This window comes from Phyllostomus hastatus, unplaced genomic scaffold, assembly GCF_019186645.2.
Source record: "Phyllostomus hastatus isolate PE091 unplaced genomic scaffold, TTU_PhHast_1.1 phas_scaffold_501, whole genome shotgun sequence".
NCBI lineage: Eukaryota > Metazoa > Chordata > Mammalia > Chiroptera > Phyllostomidae > Phyllostomus > Phyllostomus hastatus.
In genome coordinates this window covers 26,884,385-26,903,611 of record NW_025334033.1, presented here as the reverse complement: position 1 = coordinate 26,903,611, position 19,227 = coordinate 26,884,385, and the positions used below count along the sequence as shown (strand labels likewise).

Below are 19,227 nucleotides of genomic sequence, written 5' to 3'. Positions count from 1 at the left end.
CAGCACTGATCTTGGTCTTAAAAACCATCTGAAAGAGCCCCCGCTGACCACGCTGCTGGATCACTTCTCATGGGAAGAGATTCCGAGGGGGAGCTCTCCTTTCCAGCTCCCGAAGCCGGGCCTCCCACACTGCGTTTCCCTCCCTTGTCATCGCTTCTCTGCTCCCGCCACCACCGGGGCCTGTCACTCTGCATTCACCCCAAGCGAACTGGAGATGGCTCCTAGGCATTACTACCACAGGAAGCCTTCCTGAGCCACCTGTTCAATCCACCAGCTCGCCACCTGTCAGGGGGATCGCCTACACCTAGGAGGGTTCTTTAAAAGAACACTTCTTTTCTCCTCCCCAAAACTGAGCTATTAGCGTGCTGTTTCTCTTTGCAGGAAGCGGAGCTCAGAGTCTTGTGTTGAGAGAGATCGGAATGTACTCATACATACTTCACAGGCTCTTCTATGAGGAAGGGGTCAAAGTCAGCCAATGAAGGCATTTATGTGCCAGAAAAAATATTTCATAATCCTGAACTTCCTGTTGCACCCAATTAGACTATGGAATTACTTTCTGATTGTCGGCTTAGTCTAAATATTGTCAACTTCTACTGACAAGCTAACCTATAACAGGAAATTCAGCAGACAGAGCACAGTCCATACCTCATTATCTCTATTAGATATATGCAGTCCTGACCAGGGTCCACCCAAAGCCCAGTGACTCACCACCCACACAGCCGGTGCGGCCAATTCGGTCCATGCATTTTGTTACTGTGGGTGGACAGGAAAGTCAGACAGTTGCTTTGTGCTTGTGTCTTTGCTGAAAATTCAATGATGAAAATCACTAATTTCTAAACTGAAGGTCAGGGTGAAAGTGAGCTAACATGAAACATGAACACAGATATGTTTGGAGGGGATGGCCCTGACCTTTATTTCCTGTCACAGACACGGGCGGGACCTGCCAGCTTTCCAACAAGCGTGGCCTTTGAGGACTCAGCATTGCAGAAACTAAGCCGCACACACTATCTCAGGCCCTTATGAAACATCAGTAATCATGATTTGTTTCTGTAATAAAATAAACTAGCAATACTGATACAGGTTTCAAATGCTACAAGAAGAAATGGAATGTAACACAATGAAATGTAGTGGACCCTCCATCTTCTAAGTCTACCTGTGATGTTAGCAGATTCTTTCCTGTTGCCTTACAAACTGTATTGGGGGCCCCCGGAGACAGGGCAAGACACTGTAGGAATATGTTTGATATATAGTTGGATTAAATAACAACCTAATATATCAAACATATCACACAGAGGCCTGCAGAAAAGGCATCCAGGTCTGACTGAGCTCGAGAACGGGCACAGTGCTGCAGGCCGCGCTGGCTGCAGGGTGGCCACCCCATCGCCTGTCTGCGGAGCACACTCTGTCTGCGGAGCACACTCTGTCTGCCAGCGTGGAGCTGGCGCCATTAGCGAGATCGCAGGCACGTGCGCCAGAGCTCGCCCACACGCTCATTTTGCCTTTAGACCATCTTCCCAAGCAAATGGTGGACTCAACAGGGCAAACTTGGTTGTTATTCAGGTCTGGGAGATTCCAGGCAAAAAGAGGTGCTTAAGTTTTAAGGGCCTGAAGTGGGACTAAACCAGGAATCATCTTCATAAAATACTGACTATTCTACTTTTAAATCCGGCAATCCGAGGATGTGGGGAGCAAGGTAATTTAAATGAAAACATTGCCCAGCCCCAGGACTGTTCCTCAGAGCAGTGTGAGTGCGGCCTGGTTACGGAAGGAAAGCGTTCACTCCCTGCCGAGGGCCTGTGCGTTGAGCGCGGAGTTCCAGGAACAGGGATGCCCCAGCAATGGCCTAGTCTCAGTGCCCTACGTTCTATTGTGTCTTTTCAAGGTTACAGGAGGGAATGGAGAAGAGTGAGTAATCTCAAATGACTGGTTGACTTGGCTGTAAAAATGGGATTCTTTTTTAAGGTAGGGAAATAAATTCCTTTATAAAGCCAAAGAAGATATTTATTTCATGCAGATATTACAACAAACCAGATGGCCCTCCCAGACAGGCACAAGCTCTGGTTTTGTGTTTGTGTGTGTGGTGTTAATTGGCTTTATTGACTGACTCATGAGTCGGGCAGCATCCCATCTGGTAAATAGAAAGGTATTCTCCCAAAGCCTTGGTGTTGGTTGACGTTTTCTTCAAAACAGTTTTACAGCTAATATAAGCTCTGTGGTGGGAGCTTCCGGTCGTGGGGCAGAGAGGGACTTCAGATCATTCTCGAACACTCCAGAAGTACCAAGCACCCTTCCTAATAGGAAGATGGGAGAGACCTAAAGCAGGGAGCTCCACAAGGAAATGTAGGGACTCACATCAACAGTCAGGTTAACTAGACCTTAGCCAAAGGACGCCTCGGCTGTCCATATAAAAAGACAAAACATACAAGCAAACAAACAGAAAACGCTGTAAACACACAGGCTAAATGGTCCTGAGTGGTGTGGGAAGAGCCCACACGCACATTCAGCCACCATCACTGAAAGTGCTCTTATTTTGAAAACACAGGCCCTCCCATCGCCCCAGTTCCACCATTCTCGTACACCCCCTACCAGCCTCCTTCACACGCAAGTGGCTTTCACAGAGCTGTAACCATCGTGAGTATAATGAGTGCACAACTCTGCATTCCGTTTCTTTTTTTAAACTTCCCATTACGCTGTGAGTACCTTAATGCTACACAGTCTTATCAACCATTGTTTTTAAGAGTCACGTACTTTTCCTTCAAGGAGACACTCAGGATACGTCCAGCTTCTCACTGCTACAAACGAGGAGAAAGGAACACCCCTCACCCCCCTCCCCACCACGTTCCTCCTCAGGACGGATTCCAGAGCTGGGATTAATGGGTCAAAGGGTACGGAGCAAACTGAAGCCTCCCCTGTGGGACTGCACCAGCCTCTCTGACACTGGGTGGGCCAGGAGGGCCAGTACGGACCAGAACTGCCACCCAGCGGGAGCCCACACACACTGCCCTCAGCTCAGTCCCGCCCGGCCCTCTGACGCTGGCCAGGTTCTGCGGCAGCAGAGCGGGGACGGTAACAGTGCCGCCCCAGGGACTTGTTGCCTGGACAAGATGAGTTAACCCGTGTAAAGCACCTGGAAGATTGCCTGGCACATGCTGGGCACCATCAAAGGGAGCTTTTGTTTTGCTCGCTCTTTCTTTTCTCTTTTTGCATAGGCCATCAGCTCATGGTTCTATGGAATAATTTTTATTCCAGGCATTTTCCTAGGAGGTAAGTAGATAAAAGTCCCAGAAGCCTATTTTCAGTGACAGTGATATAGTTTACTAAGTGTTATTGTCTATCAGGCACCGTGTCCTTAAATTAGCTCATTTGTTATGACAACAATCCTATAGGGAAGGAACTCTAAAAACTTTGTTTTTCAGGTCAAACATTGTCAGGTAAATGAATGGCCGGCAGAGGGAAACCCAGATTCAGAGACAGACAAGGATGCAGAAGGACCTGGTAAAAGGGCAAAGGGAACAGGATCAAACAGGAGCTCCTGGAATATGGCGGCGTGTTCATGTTGAACTAGCACCAGGCTAATTCTGAAGGAGACTTAGTGTCCACTGACATCACTTCAGCATTAGTAGACAGAAGCTTTCCCAAGAGAGGCCACTTGTATGGAAATCATGTATGGAAGAGGAAAAACGAATTAAGCATGAGGCCTCTAGATATTAGTCACTGGTTGCTGTTTGCTTCCTAAGCTGAAAGTACATTTTCCATTCACAATTAGCTTGATTTTACAAAGCAAACAGATATAGCCAGAAAATGGAGTTGCTCCCATAGTCACACTTAGCTCTCAAGTGGGTTAAATTACTTTTTGATGAGAAAAAAATTTAAGTGTGTTTACCACGTCTAGAGTGACTGCTAGGAGACGGGTTCTAAGAATTCCCTGGTTTTAAGAAGGTCCCCCAGCTGAACGGAGTCACTGGGGCCCACGTGTTCTTCCCACACAGCACGGACCCGGGCACCGCTTTTGAGAGGGCTGGTGGATTCCAGCGCTCACGCACCATCCTTCCGTCTGACAAAACAGGTAGAATTTTAGGTATACATACACCAAGGGACTCCACTTTTTTTTAGGAGAAGAGCCAGATTTTATCTCCTAATGCATTTGAGTCCTTGGAATGGAGGTAAGTTTACAGGTACCAGAAGGGACTTGCTTGAGCAGACCAAAAAAGAGGCCCCCTCCAGTTCAACTATCTTCTCATGGCGGGAGGAGGAGGGAGCTGGGTGGGAGGTTACAGTTTCTTACCAGAGTCCGGCCTGGCCCCTGCACAACACGAGCTCACTGTCCTTTCCACTTAATAATTGTCCTCTCTACTGTGCAGACTTAGTGGCTGTTTCTCTTCATATACACTCATGGTCTTAAGTTCTAAATACTTATCCAGATGACAAATGTAGCTGGGAAATATACACCATCCAATCACAGTCTCTGGCATATACTGAAAAAGTTGATTATGGGGTACACTTTTGAGAGTCACATGGCCCTCCTTTAATTTTTTAGAAAAGGAGAGAGCTGGTGTTGCTATTTCTCTACTAAAGGCATATGGAAACCAGAAGATTTGATGGCGACAATCTCACATTCAGTAATAGGGGCTTTTTTAAGGAAGCACTGACACCTGCTTTATATATAATAGAACTAAATCGAGATGGTACATGCCCAGTTCTTCCTATGGATATCCAAAGGTATTTTTCTGGGTGGCTAACCTGAAAGGCTCTCCCACTGGTTTTTCCCGGACTCATAGAAGGTGCTGGGCAGGCGGGGCAGGTTTGCAGGTCACTCGTCTAACCACTCGGAGCAGGACGAGCTCCCTGCAGCAGACCCAGCTCCGGTCCCCAGCTGCCCGCTGGAAGGCCTACTGATGACAGGAGATAAGCAGTCACACACAGACACTTACTTTTGGTTTTGCTCTTGGCTTCAGTTGCTCTAACTTCTTAGCAGCAGCCTCAATGGATGCTGCAGCCCCCAGCAATTCTGTTTCCGCGATGACGGTTGGGTCTTCGGGATCCACCCACTCTGTTCCTAAAATCAGTCCAAAGAGGGTCATTCTTAGTAGCTGTGGACCTCAGGGCACTGGCTTAATTACAAACAATATCTGGATTTGCATGCAGAGAAGTTCCATGCACCTACTAACTGCACTGTCCTAAGGGATCGACTCTCTGGCCCTCAGGGATCAGCTGAGGGGCACTGTCCGATTCTGGTTTTCTACCTCAGCTGTGTGTACAGTCCTACCACAGGATCAGCCTCAGTGACAGTTTCAAAAACCAAGATCTCAGGGACTGAGGCCAGCTCGAACATGACTGTGACTGCTAACTTCAGGCCCATGACTGCAAGCAAGCACGTTCAGCAGACTCGAGACTATGCTGAGTCAAAGGGCATTACTATGCTTGTCTCCTGGGCACTCATGAGAAGTGGGCACTCAGCTCAATTCAAACACGGGAAAGGGTGGGAAAACCTTTCCCTGGTGAGCTGACTGCTTCTGTGGAACCATGAAGGGGTGTGCCAGCAATGTACCCAGATGGTACTGTTTTCTAAATACGAAGGATATTATTTAAATAAGAATAAATATTCTGATGAATGAAAACACAGATAAAATAAGTGGTGAGACCTTTAAAAAGGGAAGTGAACAGTTCTAGATGGATTATGCCAGCGGTCCCCAACATTTTTGGCACCAAGGACCAGTTTCGTGGAAAACAATTTTTCCATGGACCTGAGTCGGGGGAGGGAGTGGTTTCGGGGTGATTCACCTGCATTACACTCGGTCTCACCTCCTGCTGTGCAGCCTGGTTCCTAACAGGCCTGCACTGGTACTGGTCCATAGCTGGGAGGTTGGGGGCCCCTGGATTAAGTCATTCAATTTCTTAACATAAAGACTGGAGAAAAGACTTGCTTTGGGAGGATACTACTTTTTATATCTAACTCTACTCCCATTTGCTTTTCTGACTGCAGATGCCAAGAGAGAGCTTGTGTTGCTGTGCATTTTCTGCACTCGGTTCGCTGGCACTGCCTTGGGGTGGTGCCCCAGGAAAGGACACAAGAGGGTCCGCCCTACCTTTCATGGCTTCTGCTGCCTGAATGAGCTCAGTCACAGCGCCAGCGACTCGCTTGGAGAGAGCAGCCAGCTGGTGCTTGAGTTCCGGGGTTGGTTTCTGCAGAACCTACCAGGAAAGAACAAGCCACGAGTGAGGAAGACGGCAAACGCTATGATAGGGAGCACGCTCCTACTGATGGGTGCGGGCGGACCTCCTGGTTTCAGGTTGTAGCCCTGCCACCAGGCGACTTCAGGGTCTTGGGGAAAACTGTAAAACTCACTGGCCTTCCATTTTCCTTATGTCAGAAATAAACAGTTGGGAGCCAGGGGCTTCTCTGCAGCCCCTTCTGACCTATTTCCTTAAGATCCTAGGAGAGACAAAATCCTTATTTGTCCTTTATTTCTACCTTCCTTGTCCTTGTCCTTTTACTTGTACATAATAAATGTATGCACATGAAAATTACCCACCATTACCTGAGAACACTCTGAGTTTAAACGAAAGCCCGAGGCCACGGGTCAGCTGGGACTTGTGACAACAGAAACGTGGGCCCAGAAGAGATGCATGACTCAAGTGGGTCTTGGAGACAAAGGCATCAAGAGCGCAACGATAGCCAGCCACTCAGGAGGGCCGCTCCTGAGAGAACGATCCATTCCCAACTGCTAGTGCTCCTGGGGGAAAAGTCACAAAGACTTTCCCTCTTTTGAAGTAGTTCAAAGGATTTCAAAAATGTGTTTTGCTTTTTGTTTTTTATGGTGTTAAAAAAAGATATTGGAACTCCAAGCCCCAATCTAACTTAAAAGGCATCCCAGTGGAATTCTTCCCAAATTCATTCCAGAACACAACTAAGAAATGGGATGAGTGCTCCTTGCCCACCTCCGCCGTGGTTTACATTCTGATTCACATCAATTTCTCCCTTTCTAGTTTCAAAATTCCTCTTCCGATGTTCTTTTCTACCTCTTCCCCCATGTTGTACAATGGCCGTCTTCAGGATGAGAAACGTTTAGACATTCTGGAGAAAAGCACAATTACTGTCTCTCTCTAGGCAATTTTGGAGCCTCTGAGCAGGGGATGAGGCATGGGCCTGGGAACTGGATAGACTTGTGTTTGAACTTGGCTTTGCCTGCTACTGGTTTGTGACACGGGGCAGATCACTGAACCCTTGACAGGGATGTCCAACCCATGGCCTGCGGGCTACATGCGGACCAACACAAAATCACAAATTTACTTAAAACCTTTTTTTTTTGCTCATCAGTTTTCGTTAGTGTTTGTGATTTAATGTGTGGCCCAGAGACGCCCAAAGGTGGGACACCTCTGCTAGAGCTTGTTTCCTACTTGCAACAGTGGGGTGATGCCCACCCTCCAGGCTGCCATAAAGATCAAATGCAAGAACACATGGAAGTTTCTGGCACAATATGACATAGTCGGCATTCACTGAATGTCAGTTCCCTCCTTGGTATCCCAGCCCCTTTCCCCGAGCCAGGTACCATATGCATTCTCAGGAGTCTGGGAAAGACAACTTTTGGACCCTGGCCTAACCCCTTCATGTCATAACTATAAGAAATGTGGTAAAAAAAACTGGGGCTGGGGGAGTTAATGGGGTTATACTTCCACTGGCCCAGATATACCAGTGCACAGAAGACAATATTCACATACGCAGACTGATTAGTCAAAGACTTCTGAGCATCACTGCACACGTATCTATTCTCTCCTTCCTTTTATAATCTTTGAAATGTTGTATTTGCCACCCTACTGTGCTTTCAGCTACTCTGTAATCCTCATTATCTCCCCCTAGGACTGACACGTCACTACACAGATATTTAGAGCTCAGTACAGACCCGTGAAGACGTGAGCAGATAAATGGATGAATGTACAAGAGACCATCACACTACTGGAATAGTCCCTAATATGGGGGCTTCTGAGACCAGTTCCAAAACAACACTAGAACCGTGGAGAGGTGGAGAGGAGGGGTTAAGTGCTTTTTCTTTTCTAACATAGCCACAGGCAAGCAATTCAGTTACCCGTAGGTTCTGGATTCACTGTGCCTGTGTAACCCTGGTCCAGTTACTTATCCTCTCTCTACACTTTACTTACCAATTAAATGATCATAACAGCTCTTTTGTTATAGCATTGTGGTAAGACTGGATAAATATGTAATTTAGTATATAATTCCATCAGGGTTACTGATAGAATTGGTCTGGTGTGTGGCCTGGGTATCAAGATTTTTAGAAGTTCCCCAGCTGATTCTCATATGCAGCCAAAGTTGTGAACTATGGCTCTAACCTTAAGTGGTAGCATTACCACCACTTAATGATAAAAGGCTTGTACTATATTTGCCTGAGACAATACATGCTGTGAGGATACCAGCTGAATCATGGTTATGGCTCAAGGTCTGAACAGCCACATAGTGCACAGGCAGTGTTAAATGGTTGCTTCCCAGCAGCCAACACAACACGAATAAGCAGAGTTACAGATAAGGTGGAGAGACTCGCAGTAAGTGGTGAAAGACTGAGTGTTCTGCTGCCCAGATCAAAAATAAGTTGAAGATGTCTGTTCTCACACTTCTGTCAATATTGTACTAGAATCTCTAGCCACTGAAATAAGATAAGAAAAAGAAGTAAATGGCACACAGATGACAAGGGGGAAGAGAAATTGTGTTTGTTCACAAACAACATCCGTGTCTATGTAGGAAATTCTAAGGCATCTGTAAAAAGAAAACTTCTACAACTAATAAGTGAGTTCAGCAAAGTCACAAGACACAAAGTCAATATATAAATATTAGTAATATTTTATATATAAGCAATGAAATTGGTAATTAAATTTTAAAATTAAATTGGGAATTAAATTTATAATAGTACCAGTAGTTATGAAATATCTAGAATTAAATTTGACAATACATGTGCAAGATTTGAATGTTAAAAACTACATTGTTGAAAATAATATCAAAGAGCTAAGTAAATGGAGAGTTATACTATGTTCGTGGATCAGAAAACCTTGAGAGAAACTACTTGCAGAAGATATATCTGACAAAGAACTCCTATCTTGAAAATACAAAGAACTATAAAAGTTCAATAATAAGACAAACAACTCAATAAAAAATGGGCAAAAGATCTGAATAGACACTTCATCAAAGAAAACATACAAGCCCTGGCTGGGTTAGGTCAGTGGATTGAGCACAGGCTGCGAACCAAAGGGTCGCGGGTTCAATTCCCAGTCAGGGCACATGCCTGGGTTGCGAGTCAGGTCACTGCAACCCCCAGTGGGGGGCGCATGAGAGGCAACCACACACTGATGTTTCTCTCCCTCTCTTTCTCCTTCCTTTCCCCTCTTTCTAAAAATAAATAAATAAAATCTTAAAAAAACATATGAAGGAAACAGGTACAGAAAAAAAGGTGCTCAACAGTATAAATCAAAACCACAGTGAGATACCACTACATACCCATTAGAATGGCTAAAATTACAAAGACTGACCAAATATTAGCAAGGATGTGGAGCAGTCAGAACTCCCATACACTGCTGGGGGAAATGTGAAATAGTATAACCACTTTAAAAATCAGTTTTGTGGTTTCCTAAAAGGTTAAAAAAATATCTACCCTATGACATAAATATTCCATTTCTAGCTATTTATGCAAGAGAAATGAACATATATAGGCACAAAGACTTGTTTATTGTGAAGAAAAAGAAGTAACAGGTCCCAGGCAGAGCCACTGGCCCCCAGGACAGAAAACCAAGACTTAGTTGCAGTTTCAACCCCTCCCAGGAAGGAATTTCCTGATAGGGCACCTGCTGTCTTCTCCCAAAGAAAGGGGCCCTTACCTGAAACAACCCTTTCTTTTCTTTTGCTAGTAACTTTCTTAGCCTGTCCAGTTTGTGCCTATAAAAAACCATTCAGTTTTGTACAACTGTTTGGAGGTCCCTTTTATTTGCTAAAGGGGATGCCACCCCCATTAATGAATTGCTCAATAAAGCCAATTAAATCTTCAAATTTACTTGGGTGAATTTCTGTGCTTTAACAATATAGAATGTTCTTAGCAGTTTCATTTGTAATAATCAAAATGTAGAAACAACCCAAATGTCAATCAACAGGTTTATAAACAAATTATGGCACAACCATACAATGGAACACCATTTAGCAATAAAAGGCGACAAATTATTGATACACACAATATGGATGGGATGGAAAATTCTGATGCTGAGTGAGAGAAGCTAGGCAAAAAGGAGCACATGCTATATGACTCCATTTATATAATTCTGGAAAATGCAAACAAATTTATAATAAAGAGCAGATCAGCAGTTGCCTGGAAATTTTGAGCAGTGATTCATTTAGATTGTTGTGATGCTTTCACAGATGTATTCATATGTTGACACTAAAATTATGTACTTTAAATATGTGTATTGCATATTGATTATGCCTCAATAAAACTGAAAAAAAGTTTAGGATGTGGTGGGGAGAGTCACATCACCAAAGTGGAATGGTGCAAGACTTCTGTCTTTAAAGGAGCCTCGATGGAGAAAGAGAACAACTTCTGCACACACCACGGCCCTCTAAGAAAGGAAACAGTCCTGTGACGAAGCGCCCTATTTAGATAAGGCAGGAGGAAAGCAGCTCTATTTTTATTCAGCTATTAAATCAATATGATTTCTAATAGTAGGCACAGACAGAAACGAATTAATGTTGTGCTAGTGGCAGCAAGGGTAATTCTAACCCCGTCAAAGATGGTGTACTGTGGCTCTGCAGCGGTACTGAACTGTGAGTGCTGCTGAGGCAAAGGGCTGCCTTCTGCACCACGACACAAATCTTCTGGGGCAAAGCAGCCGACAGCAGACGCAGGAGGCCAGCACTGCTCCCAGGGGCTTGTCTGCTACCTCCCAGAGCAGCAGGGAGAGGGCTCTGCCCAAATTAGACCCCATTGTTTATTGATTGCTAACTGGATTCTCCAAAGAAAAGGATTCCCCAAGCAGGTGTTTTCAATTCGGAGCCTCAGTACCAAAAGGATCCAGCTGGGTGTTTGGTTCTGATGACGCTCTTAAGGATTTAAGGACCATTCTGTGTGTATATGCTGTTTCTTTGATGAGGGTGGGGGAGCCAGGAAAAGGGTTTTCAGCTCTAGAGGGACCAAGATCCACAAAAGGTTAAGAAAGCTGAACTCTTGATAGCTATTTGCACCTAATCGGAGTGAAAAAAAGGGAATGGGATTGGTAAGGGATTCAACATTCATTATTATTTATAGATTTCTTTAAAAAATAAAGACCTGGAACAAAATGTTAATTAACAAAATTAGTTAATTACAGATGGTGGGCACATGGATGTTGATATGATTTTCTGCATTTTAAAACTTCTGCTATAGTAAAACTAAAACATACAAATCAGCCAAAAAAGATTAGGAACCCTGGACTCTAAGATATTTAAACTGAACAAGGCTAAAGCAGCACAATATCCCCATTTTTATGTGCCTAAATTTAAGAAAAGCAGTCCACTAAAGAAATCCCTGAACCTCTTTGTTCCACCTGAAAATGACCTCAGTTTATTTCTGTAAATTGCTGGATACCTTCTCCAAACCTTAAGTTCTACTTTTCTCTTTCCCCTCTGTAAAAATTAGACAATTATCTGTTCTTCTTCAGCCTCAGGAATCTTACTAATAATCCTCTTCGATCAACTGAAACAGAAGTCAAATTTTCAAGTGATCCGGATGACTGTTGCACAATCTCCTGCTACAGTGGGGGTTTAGGTGGGCTTCCTTCTCAGGACGGTGGTGCTTGGCCATCTCATTACATGTGGTCTCCCCATACAGATCAGAGAAACTGATGAGGGCAGGATGGGGGTGGGTGGGGGGGTGGTGTGTGTGTGTGTGTGTGTGTGTGTGTACATCTCTAGTTTTATTGATCACCCTTAAATAGCTAGTCTAATCTTAGCTTCTTTTCTCTTCTACCCTGAAGATAATTTCAACACAAATCTGATGTCTTCTCTACGCTGGCAATTTGGCTTTCCCTTCCTGGTTCTGTCTCTCGAAGCCCCCTCAGAAACACACACCAGCTTCCCTGTTTGTGCCTCTCCACCTCCCCCACTTCTTGTTGAGTCTCTGTCAGCACGGGCCTCACAGGCCTGCAGCTAACACGCCTCTCCGTGTGGGGCAGTCCTCCTGGCTCTGAGCCTCACGTTTGCCCATGTTTCTTCAAAGTCCGCTTTGGAGAAGGAGTTAGGGGTAATAACGTGAAATGTGATTCATTTTTAGCAGCAGGTCCAAGAAAACCACAAACGTCCATAGTTTAGGTGACAGAACATTGTCACATGGCCTCTCAAATTTTTAGTTAGCAACTTGTATTTTCCTATGTTTATGATAGGTCCCTGGAAATGGAGGCTGTTTTCCTCCCCCTATATTTTTATTAGAAAATACCCTTCAAAGAGTATGTCTAGCTTTTTGAACAGACAAAAAAGAATACATGAACAAATATGTACACGATGGTATTTCATCTGTATTTCCTTGTAGGTCAGAACCACCAGCACTTGTCCCCATTAAGAGGCAAAAGCATCCTTGCAAAAGACGAGACAATTTTTTCTGGTATGTTTTGTGAAAGTTTTAATGCCACTTAGCTTTTCTTCCTGTTAATGATTCCATTTTAGTACCAACTACCTTCACACTATAAACCTCAAAACAGCCATGGCAAAACAGGCCATTTATACTTCTATCCTAATTACAGGTTACAATGGCAATAATTGTATAGAAAGACAAAAAGAAACTCATGTAGCTGGTTTTTAACAGACATATCAACCACTCAGGTTAGCAACATGGAAGGTTTAAAAGTCCTGTTTCTCTGGAAGGAAGAATCCCTAACAGAAAACGAATCTATAGAATAAGATATCTGGCAGTCCAGGACTGTAGCCGCTGATAATAACTCTAAATTCCTCAAAAACTGCTGGATTTTTATCCACCTGTGTACATGTTGGTAGGGCCTGGTGAAGCCCAATAATGAATCAGGAAGCAAAGTGGCGACCCCTGAGGATGATGCTCAAAATCCTTGACCAGAAAGTTACCAAAACAGCAACTGGGCTTTCACACACCCTTCCTAGAGTCTTCCCTGCATGTACTGATTGGTCTATGATTCTAACATGCAAGCAACAGAGAGAGGAATCTGTGGCAGACTTTAATGCCTGCTTGGAAACCTTTTTCCTATGGCTCTATGGGTTCCATATGATAAATAGGGTCACCCGACCTGCTCTAGCTGCGCTCTCAGTAAATAGATTATCCACTGAGATGAGTGGACTGATAAAAGGCACAAAATAGGACAGAGGACACAGGCCTAAGTGAACTCATGGCTACAGCTGAGCATCTTGAAAGGTCACTGGAGCAAGATGGAAAACGAAATCCACCAAGCTATTAGCTTTACCGCTACAACAGCTCCAAGGCCAGAGACCTAAAATAACACCTGGGACTCTCGAACTACACCCTGCTAGGGATGCATCATCAGCCACTGGCCCAGAAATCGATGCCTCAATTGTAATAAAGTGGGACACTGGGAAAAAGATTGTCTTCAGAGGCTCGATCAAATAAATGTCCCCATATCTACTTCCAAGGATTCCCCCATAGGGGCCCTCCCACAGTTGACGGGGCTCTGTGGGGTTCCCTGGTACAGCAGGTCCTTGAATGATGTCATTTTGTTATAACTTTGATGAAAAAAAAAAAAAAGGATCCCCAGCCAAGGCTACTGTCTGTGTGGAGTTTGCACATTCTTCCCACGTCTGCGTGGGTTTTCTCTGGGTGCTCCAGGTTCCTCCCACATCTCACAGACATGCTGTGTGTATGTTGTGTCCACACAGTCCCAGTCTGAATGAGTGGTGGAGTGAGTGGCTCTGATGGATGGGCGTCCTGTCCAGGAACGGCTCCCACCTTGCACCCTGAGCTGCTGTGCCATCTGTGACCCTGAACTGGAAGGAACAGGTTAAAAAAGAATTACCTGTTTTTATGAACCTTTCTTATATGTATGTAGAGATTATGTTTATTTCAATGTTTAATATTAGAACTGTTTGGGGTCTGTATTTAGAAGTGTGATGTTCTTGCGACCAGAAATACACTGTAGGAACTTGACTCTTATTTATACCACTTATTAGCCTATGCTGCAGCTGGTTTCATTTTAAGTCCTTTCACTTAAAGTTGCAGCTTCCAAGAGCCTACTGACAATGTTAAGTGAGGACCTGCTGTACTTTCCGTGAGCAGCCAAGCAGAAGCTAAAACTACTGGAGCTACGCTTTCTACTTTAAACCCCACCCTCATCTCACACAAAAAACACATGGAGTAAAAAGGAAGTTTCCATAGTGGGGGCGCCGAACCAAATTTAGAGAGAATTTTAACTCAACGAGTACAAATGGCTCTGGGACCTTTCACTGAAAAGCCTCCCTTGTCGCTGTGACACAGCCCCAGAGAGTCTGGTAGGCGGACTCCTCCTCTCTGCACTGGAAGGGCCAACACATGTTTCACATGGAGACCTTCCTTTAGAATTTCCTGACCAACCTGAACTTTATCTTTTATGCTCCTTACCATTTGTTCTTGACATAGAAGAGGAAGAATTCCAACAAAGCTCTCCTAATTTAAATAAAGTGCCTGAAAATCTGTAGGCTACCATTAAAGCTGACATTTAAAAGAAAATCCTCACTTGAGGACCTTTTTTCATTGCTTTTAGAGAGAGAGGAAGGAGGAGAGGAAAGGAGAGAAAAAAACATCAATTGGTTGCCTCCTGTAGCGCCTGGTCCGGGAATTGCATGTGCCTGGATTGGGGATCGAATATGCAACCTAAGTATGTGCCTCAACCAAGATTTGAACCCACAGCCTTTTGGTCATGTGACAATGCTCCAGTCATCTGAACCACACCGGCAATGGCAAAACAGACATTTAAAGCCTGAGGCCCTCACACCCAGAGTAGAAGACCTAATTGCCAGAGGCTTCGTTCTCCATACCAAGGACAGGACGGGGATGGCGATCTGTCCAGGATTTGAGAGCTCCGAGTAACATAGTTATTCCTCGTTTCCCACTTCTAAACCCAAACACTTTGTTGTCGCAGTTTGCTCCAGACTCACAATGGTTCACTGTCGTAGACCTTTGTTCAGTCCTTTACAGCATCCTGTGGACTCCAACAGCCAACATCTACTTGTCTTTACATGGAACAAGTGACAATATACCTGGATAGTCATGCCTCAAGCGTTCAGAGGTCCCTTCTTATTTCTCCCAAGTATTTCACCAAGATTTAAGTATCCTCCAGTTCCCTGGGGAAACTGACCCTTTTACAATTTGTACAGGACCTCTTGCTGTGTTCAGTTAACAAAGAGGTATCCATGAAAGACTCCATTTATTTGCTGCAACAGTTAGCTGAAAAAGGGCACAAAGTCTCTAGGAAAAATTACAATTATCTTTAGACAGTATTCATTACCTAGGTCATGATCTAAGAGCTGAAGGAATTCAGCTGTCTCCAAAAAGAATTAAACTAAGCCAGGAATTTCCTAGACCCACAACTAAGCAGTAGCTTTGTGGATTTCTAGGCTTGACTGGTTACTGTAGACTATGGGTTCTGACTTTTTCTCTGTTACTCCACCACTCTAATAATTTACTAAAATTTCAGGCCCTGGACCCCTTACTTGGGAAGATACACATGAGCAGGTTTATATAAGACTATAACAAGCACTATAAGAACCACTCGCCTTAGGGCTAACTATTCAAAACCTTTCACTTTACTTGTGCATGAAGGGAATAATCAAGCTCTGGGAATGATCACACAATAACATGGTAATAAACAAAGGCCTTTTGTCTACTACAGCACAGACAACTTGATTCAGGCGCTCATGTCTAGCCCTGCTGTCTTAAGGCTACAGCCGCCACTGCAAAGGTAGTGGGAGCCTCAGCAGATTTAACCCTGGGAAATGACGTTTATTTGTGAACTTGACACACTATCCAAAGTCATCTTAACTCGGAACTGACTCAACATTTCTCTGAAGTGCATTGACTTCCTATGAGATCCTTCTGCTTTCACCACCTAATCTACATCTTAGCATCTACCCACGTTTAGTGGGGACGTCCTTAACCCTGCTATGTTACCACCTCTAACTGACGGAGGTGAGCCCCATGGCAAGGTGATAATATCCCATTCTGTGATGCTGAGTCTCATTTATGAGACACCCTTTTAACTAATTCCGATCTAATCTTGTTTGCTGATGGGCCACACTGCAGAGATAGGGAGGGAATTCTCAAGCTGGCTAAGCTACCTCTCCCTGATATGATTTACTCAGAAGGGGAAACCTCCCACAAGCTCGATCAGCCCAACAAGCAGAGTTCCACGTCCTTACCCAAGCAGGACAAACTCAATCTTTGTATGGTAGCCATTATACCTCCTCAGTCCATGGTCTAGGGACGTTATGGAAACAAATGGGCTTCCTTATGTCCTCTGGGACGCCAATCAAAAACGGGCAGTAAAGAAACGATCTTACTGCTCTTCCTTTTACCTTTTCGCAAGTTGCTGTCACCAGAGTGAAGCTCACACCAAAAGGACTGCACCTGAGTGCTGGGGGGACCCCACCGGGCTGCCATGCAGAGGAGGCAACGGCAGAAGCTGTAAAGACTGTGGCACGTGTGGATGAGGTCCATTCTGTTTCTGTAAAAAACGACCTGTTATTGCCCAACTTTTGCCACCTTGATGTCTTTAACATGGCAGCAGCGGGCTCCTGACTCAGAGAAATTAAGAGGCATTAACAATGGCTGTAAATGAGATACACGTCAGGGCTGTGGGAAACCCAAGAAGGCCAGTTGGTTCTTTGAGGCTCCCTGGTAAGCCCCACTTCTCAGCTTCTGCATTCCTTCACCACCATGGTGCCTTTGGATAACTCAAATTATGAATAAACACGGAAGGGGAGACTTCCATACATTTGCAAAAATGGTCTACCAGCAATGTCTGGCCAGCCAGGCTCACAATCCTGGAAAAATTATTTTTGCTCCCAGAGGCTGCAGACCTGCATCCCCCGGACCTTCTGAGCCCTCTCGTTACTGTGTGTGTGTTTTCCCAGTGGGTTGAAGCCCTCCCCTGCTGCAGGCTGACGCCCTCATCGTGGCAAAGGAACTGATAGAAAATGTGTTTCCCACTGAAGGTATGCCTTTCACAGCTTCCTGTGCTCTGGGCATCCACTTCACCAGGGAAATCACATGAGACTTGATGGAAAGACTGGCAAAGTTCTCAGAATTATCACGGTCCTTACCACCTTTGGTCATCGGGCAAGATGGAAAGAATTAACGGGATCCTCAGCTGAAAATCTCTGAATTTGCTGTAACCACTGGACTCCCCTGCCTAAGGTGTTGCCTTTGGTCTTGCTGCCTGTTCACAGTGCCTCCTCTGGGAAACAAACTCATTCCACAAAAGACAGTCACCAGCAGACCAATGCCTGCTGGTGTACAACCTTCTGTTGATCCCTGGTCTCGCGCTAGTATGACCCGCTACTGTTAAGTCTCTAATGTCTTATGCTCCAGCTTACCATCAATAGGTTAGAGAAGCTTTCCCAGGTCTCATTTTAAAGGATCCTGTTGGCCAAGCATTGTCAGAGGAAGACAGCCCTCGAGGCCCAGTGAAGGGACCTTACCAAGTACTCCTGACCGTGGACACTGCGGAACAACTAGAAGGCACTGAGCTAGGGACATACCACTAGACACGCCGCTAGAGAAGTTTCCGCCTGCCCCCTGGTCCTGTACAGACACTGGAGACCTATGATTCAAGTCCACAAGGAAGAGAAATAGCTGACATCAACCAGACTGCTTCCACCCAAGATGCAGATCAAGACTTCACCCTTTAACTAAACATGAAACCCCTTCTTCTCTTCTCTCTCCTTTACCCTGGCAGTGTGACCTGGAAAGATAACGCCATCATCCATATCTCCCAGGCCTTTGCTAAGGTGGTGGAGGGTGGAGGGTGTTTACCTTTCAGACTTGGGTTTTGTCACCGAAAACTCCAATCTGGCCATTAGCAGTGCCACCACAGTGGAACTGATAGAAAATGTGTTTCCCTGTGTTTTCTGACAGGATTTTGTATGAGGTGGCTATCATTCTCCCAGACGGCTGGCACACGGCCAGGCAATGTCTCTCTGATTATCGAACCGTTCACAAACACACAGAGACACCTACACTGGTCAAATCCCCCGAGTTTACAGAGTTGAGTTAGACAGGACCTACCAGAAGGTTTTTCATGATTCAGAATTCACTTCCTTTGGCAGGTCCCTACTTCCCTAGTTTGAAATAAATAAAAATAAGGCTATATAATTAGGAACCTCTCCTTTGCTCTGAAAACATCACAGAATTCACTGTTAAAGCAATAGATACCCACCAAAAATCCTTAGTGTTTCTGTCAAGGCTGCTCTTGACAACAGAAGCACCCTAGATGGTCTCTTAGCTGAGCAAGGAGGTGCCTGTGCTGTGGCTGACACCGCCCACTGCACCTGGATTAGCTCTTCTAGGGAAACTCAAACTCAGTTATGCATTTACTGTAAGTTTGCTCGGCTTAAAAAGGTGACCTTCTCAACAGGGTATTTCTTTCACTTACTTGATTTTGATTGGCTTGGATCTTGGGGGCTATGGCTCCAAAGTGCATTCCAGACATAAGATATTATCCTGTTTGTATTTATAATAATAATTTCTCTGGCACACTGTATTTTCTCCAAAGCTTTAAATGCATGTTTGCAACCACTACCCACCAAGCAAATGATCTACTTAAGATTGGATAGTCAGAAAGGGAACAAAGAGAATGACTGCCTTAAAGACAGTGAACCTGAAGATGTGGCCTGTGAGTATCACAGGGATTAAGCAAACACCCTTATGACTTGTGAATATCACACCGAGACTCCGCGAAAGCTGTAGGAACTCCAGAGTGTGGTGTTAATGCCTTAAATTTTGACCTCATTTCTTAGTCAAGCTGAGAGTCTGTTCAAAAGGGAGGGACTGTTAAAGAGAAAACCCCAAACAGGCCCCAAGTGGGGTCATCTGTGCTAAAGACCAAGACTTATTACCTGATCTGAATGCAGTTTCAACCTTCTCCAGGAATGTAATCTTAAGTAGACTGGAATTTTCTGGTCAATGCCAATGAGGTAATCTGTCTGTGGGACTGTTCTATCCCTCATTGGAAGCTAAGCGCCCTGCCTGATAA

The 19,227-nt window shown here is 44.8% G+C and overlaps 1 protein-coding gene across 10 annotated transcripts in view; it reads right to left on the bottom strand.

The window, feature by feature from the left end:
* The window catches only part of TLN2 (talin 2), a 409,742-nt gene that overhangs the window by 15,273 nt on the left and 375,242 nt on the right, over positions 1 to 19,227 (bottom strand). For all 10 annotated transcript variants that reach the window (XM_045822076.1, XM_045822086.1, XM_045822079.1 and 7 more), the window contains 2 exons: positions 6,087 to 6,192; positions 4,932 to 5,056 (listed from right to left, as the gene is read on the bottom strand). In XM_045822076.1, the coding sequence (XP_045678032.1) occupies positions 4,932 to 5,056; positions 6,087 to 6,192 (231 nt within the window). The remainder of the gene's footprint in view (positions 1 to 4,931; positions 5,057 to 6,086; positions 6,193 to 19,227) is intronic.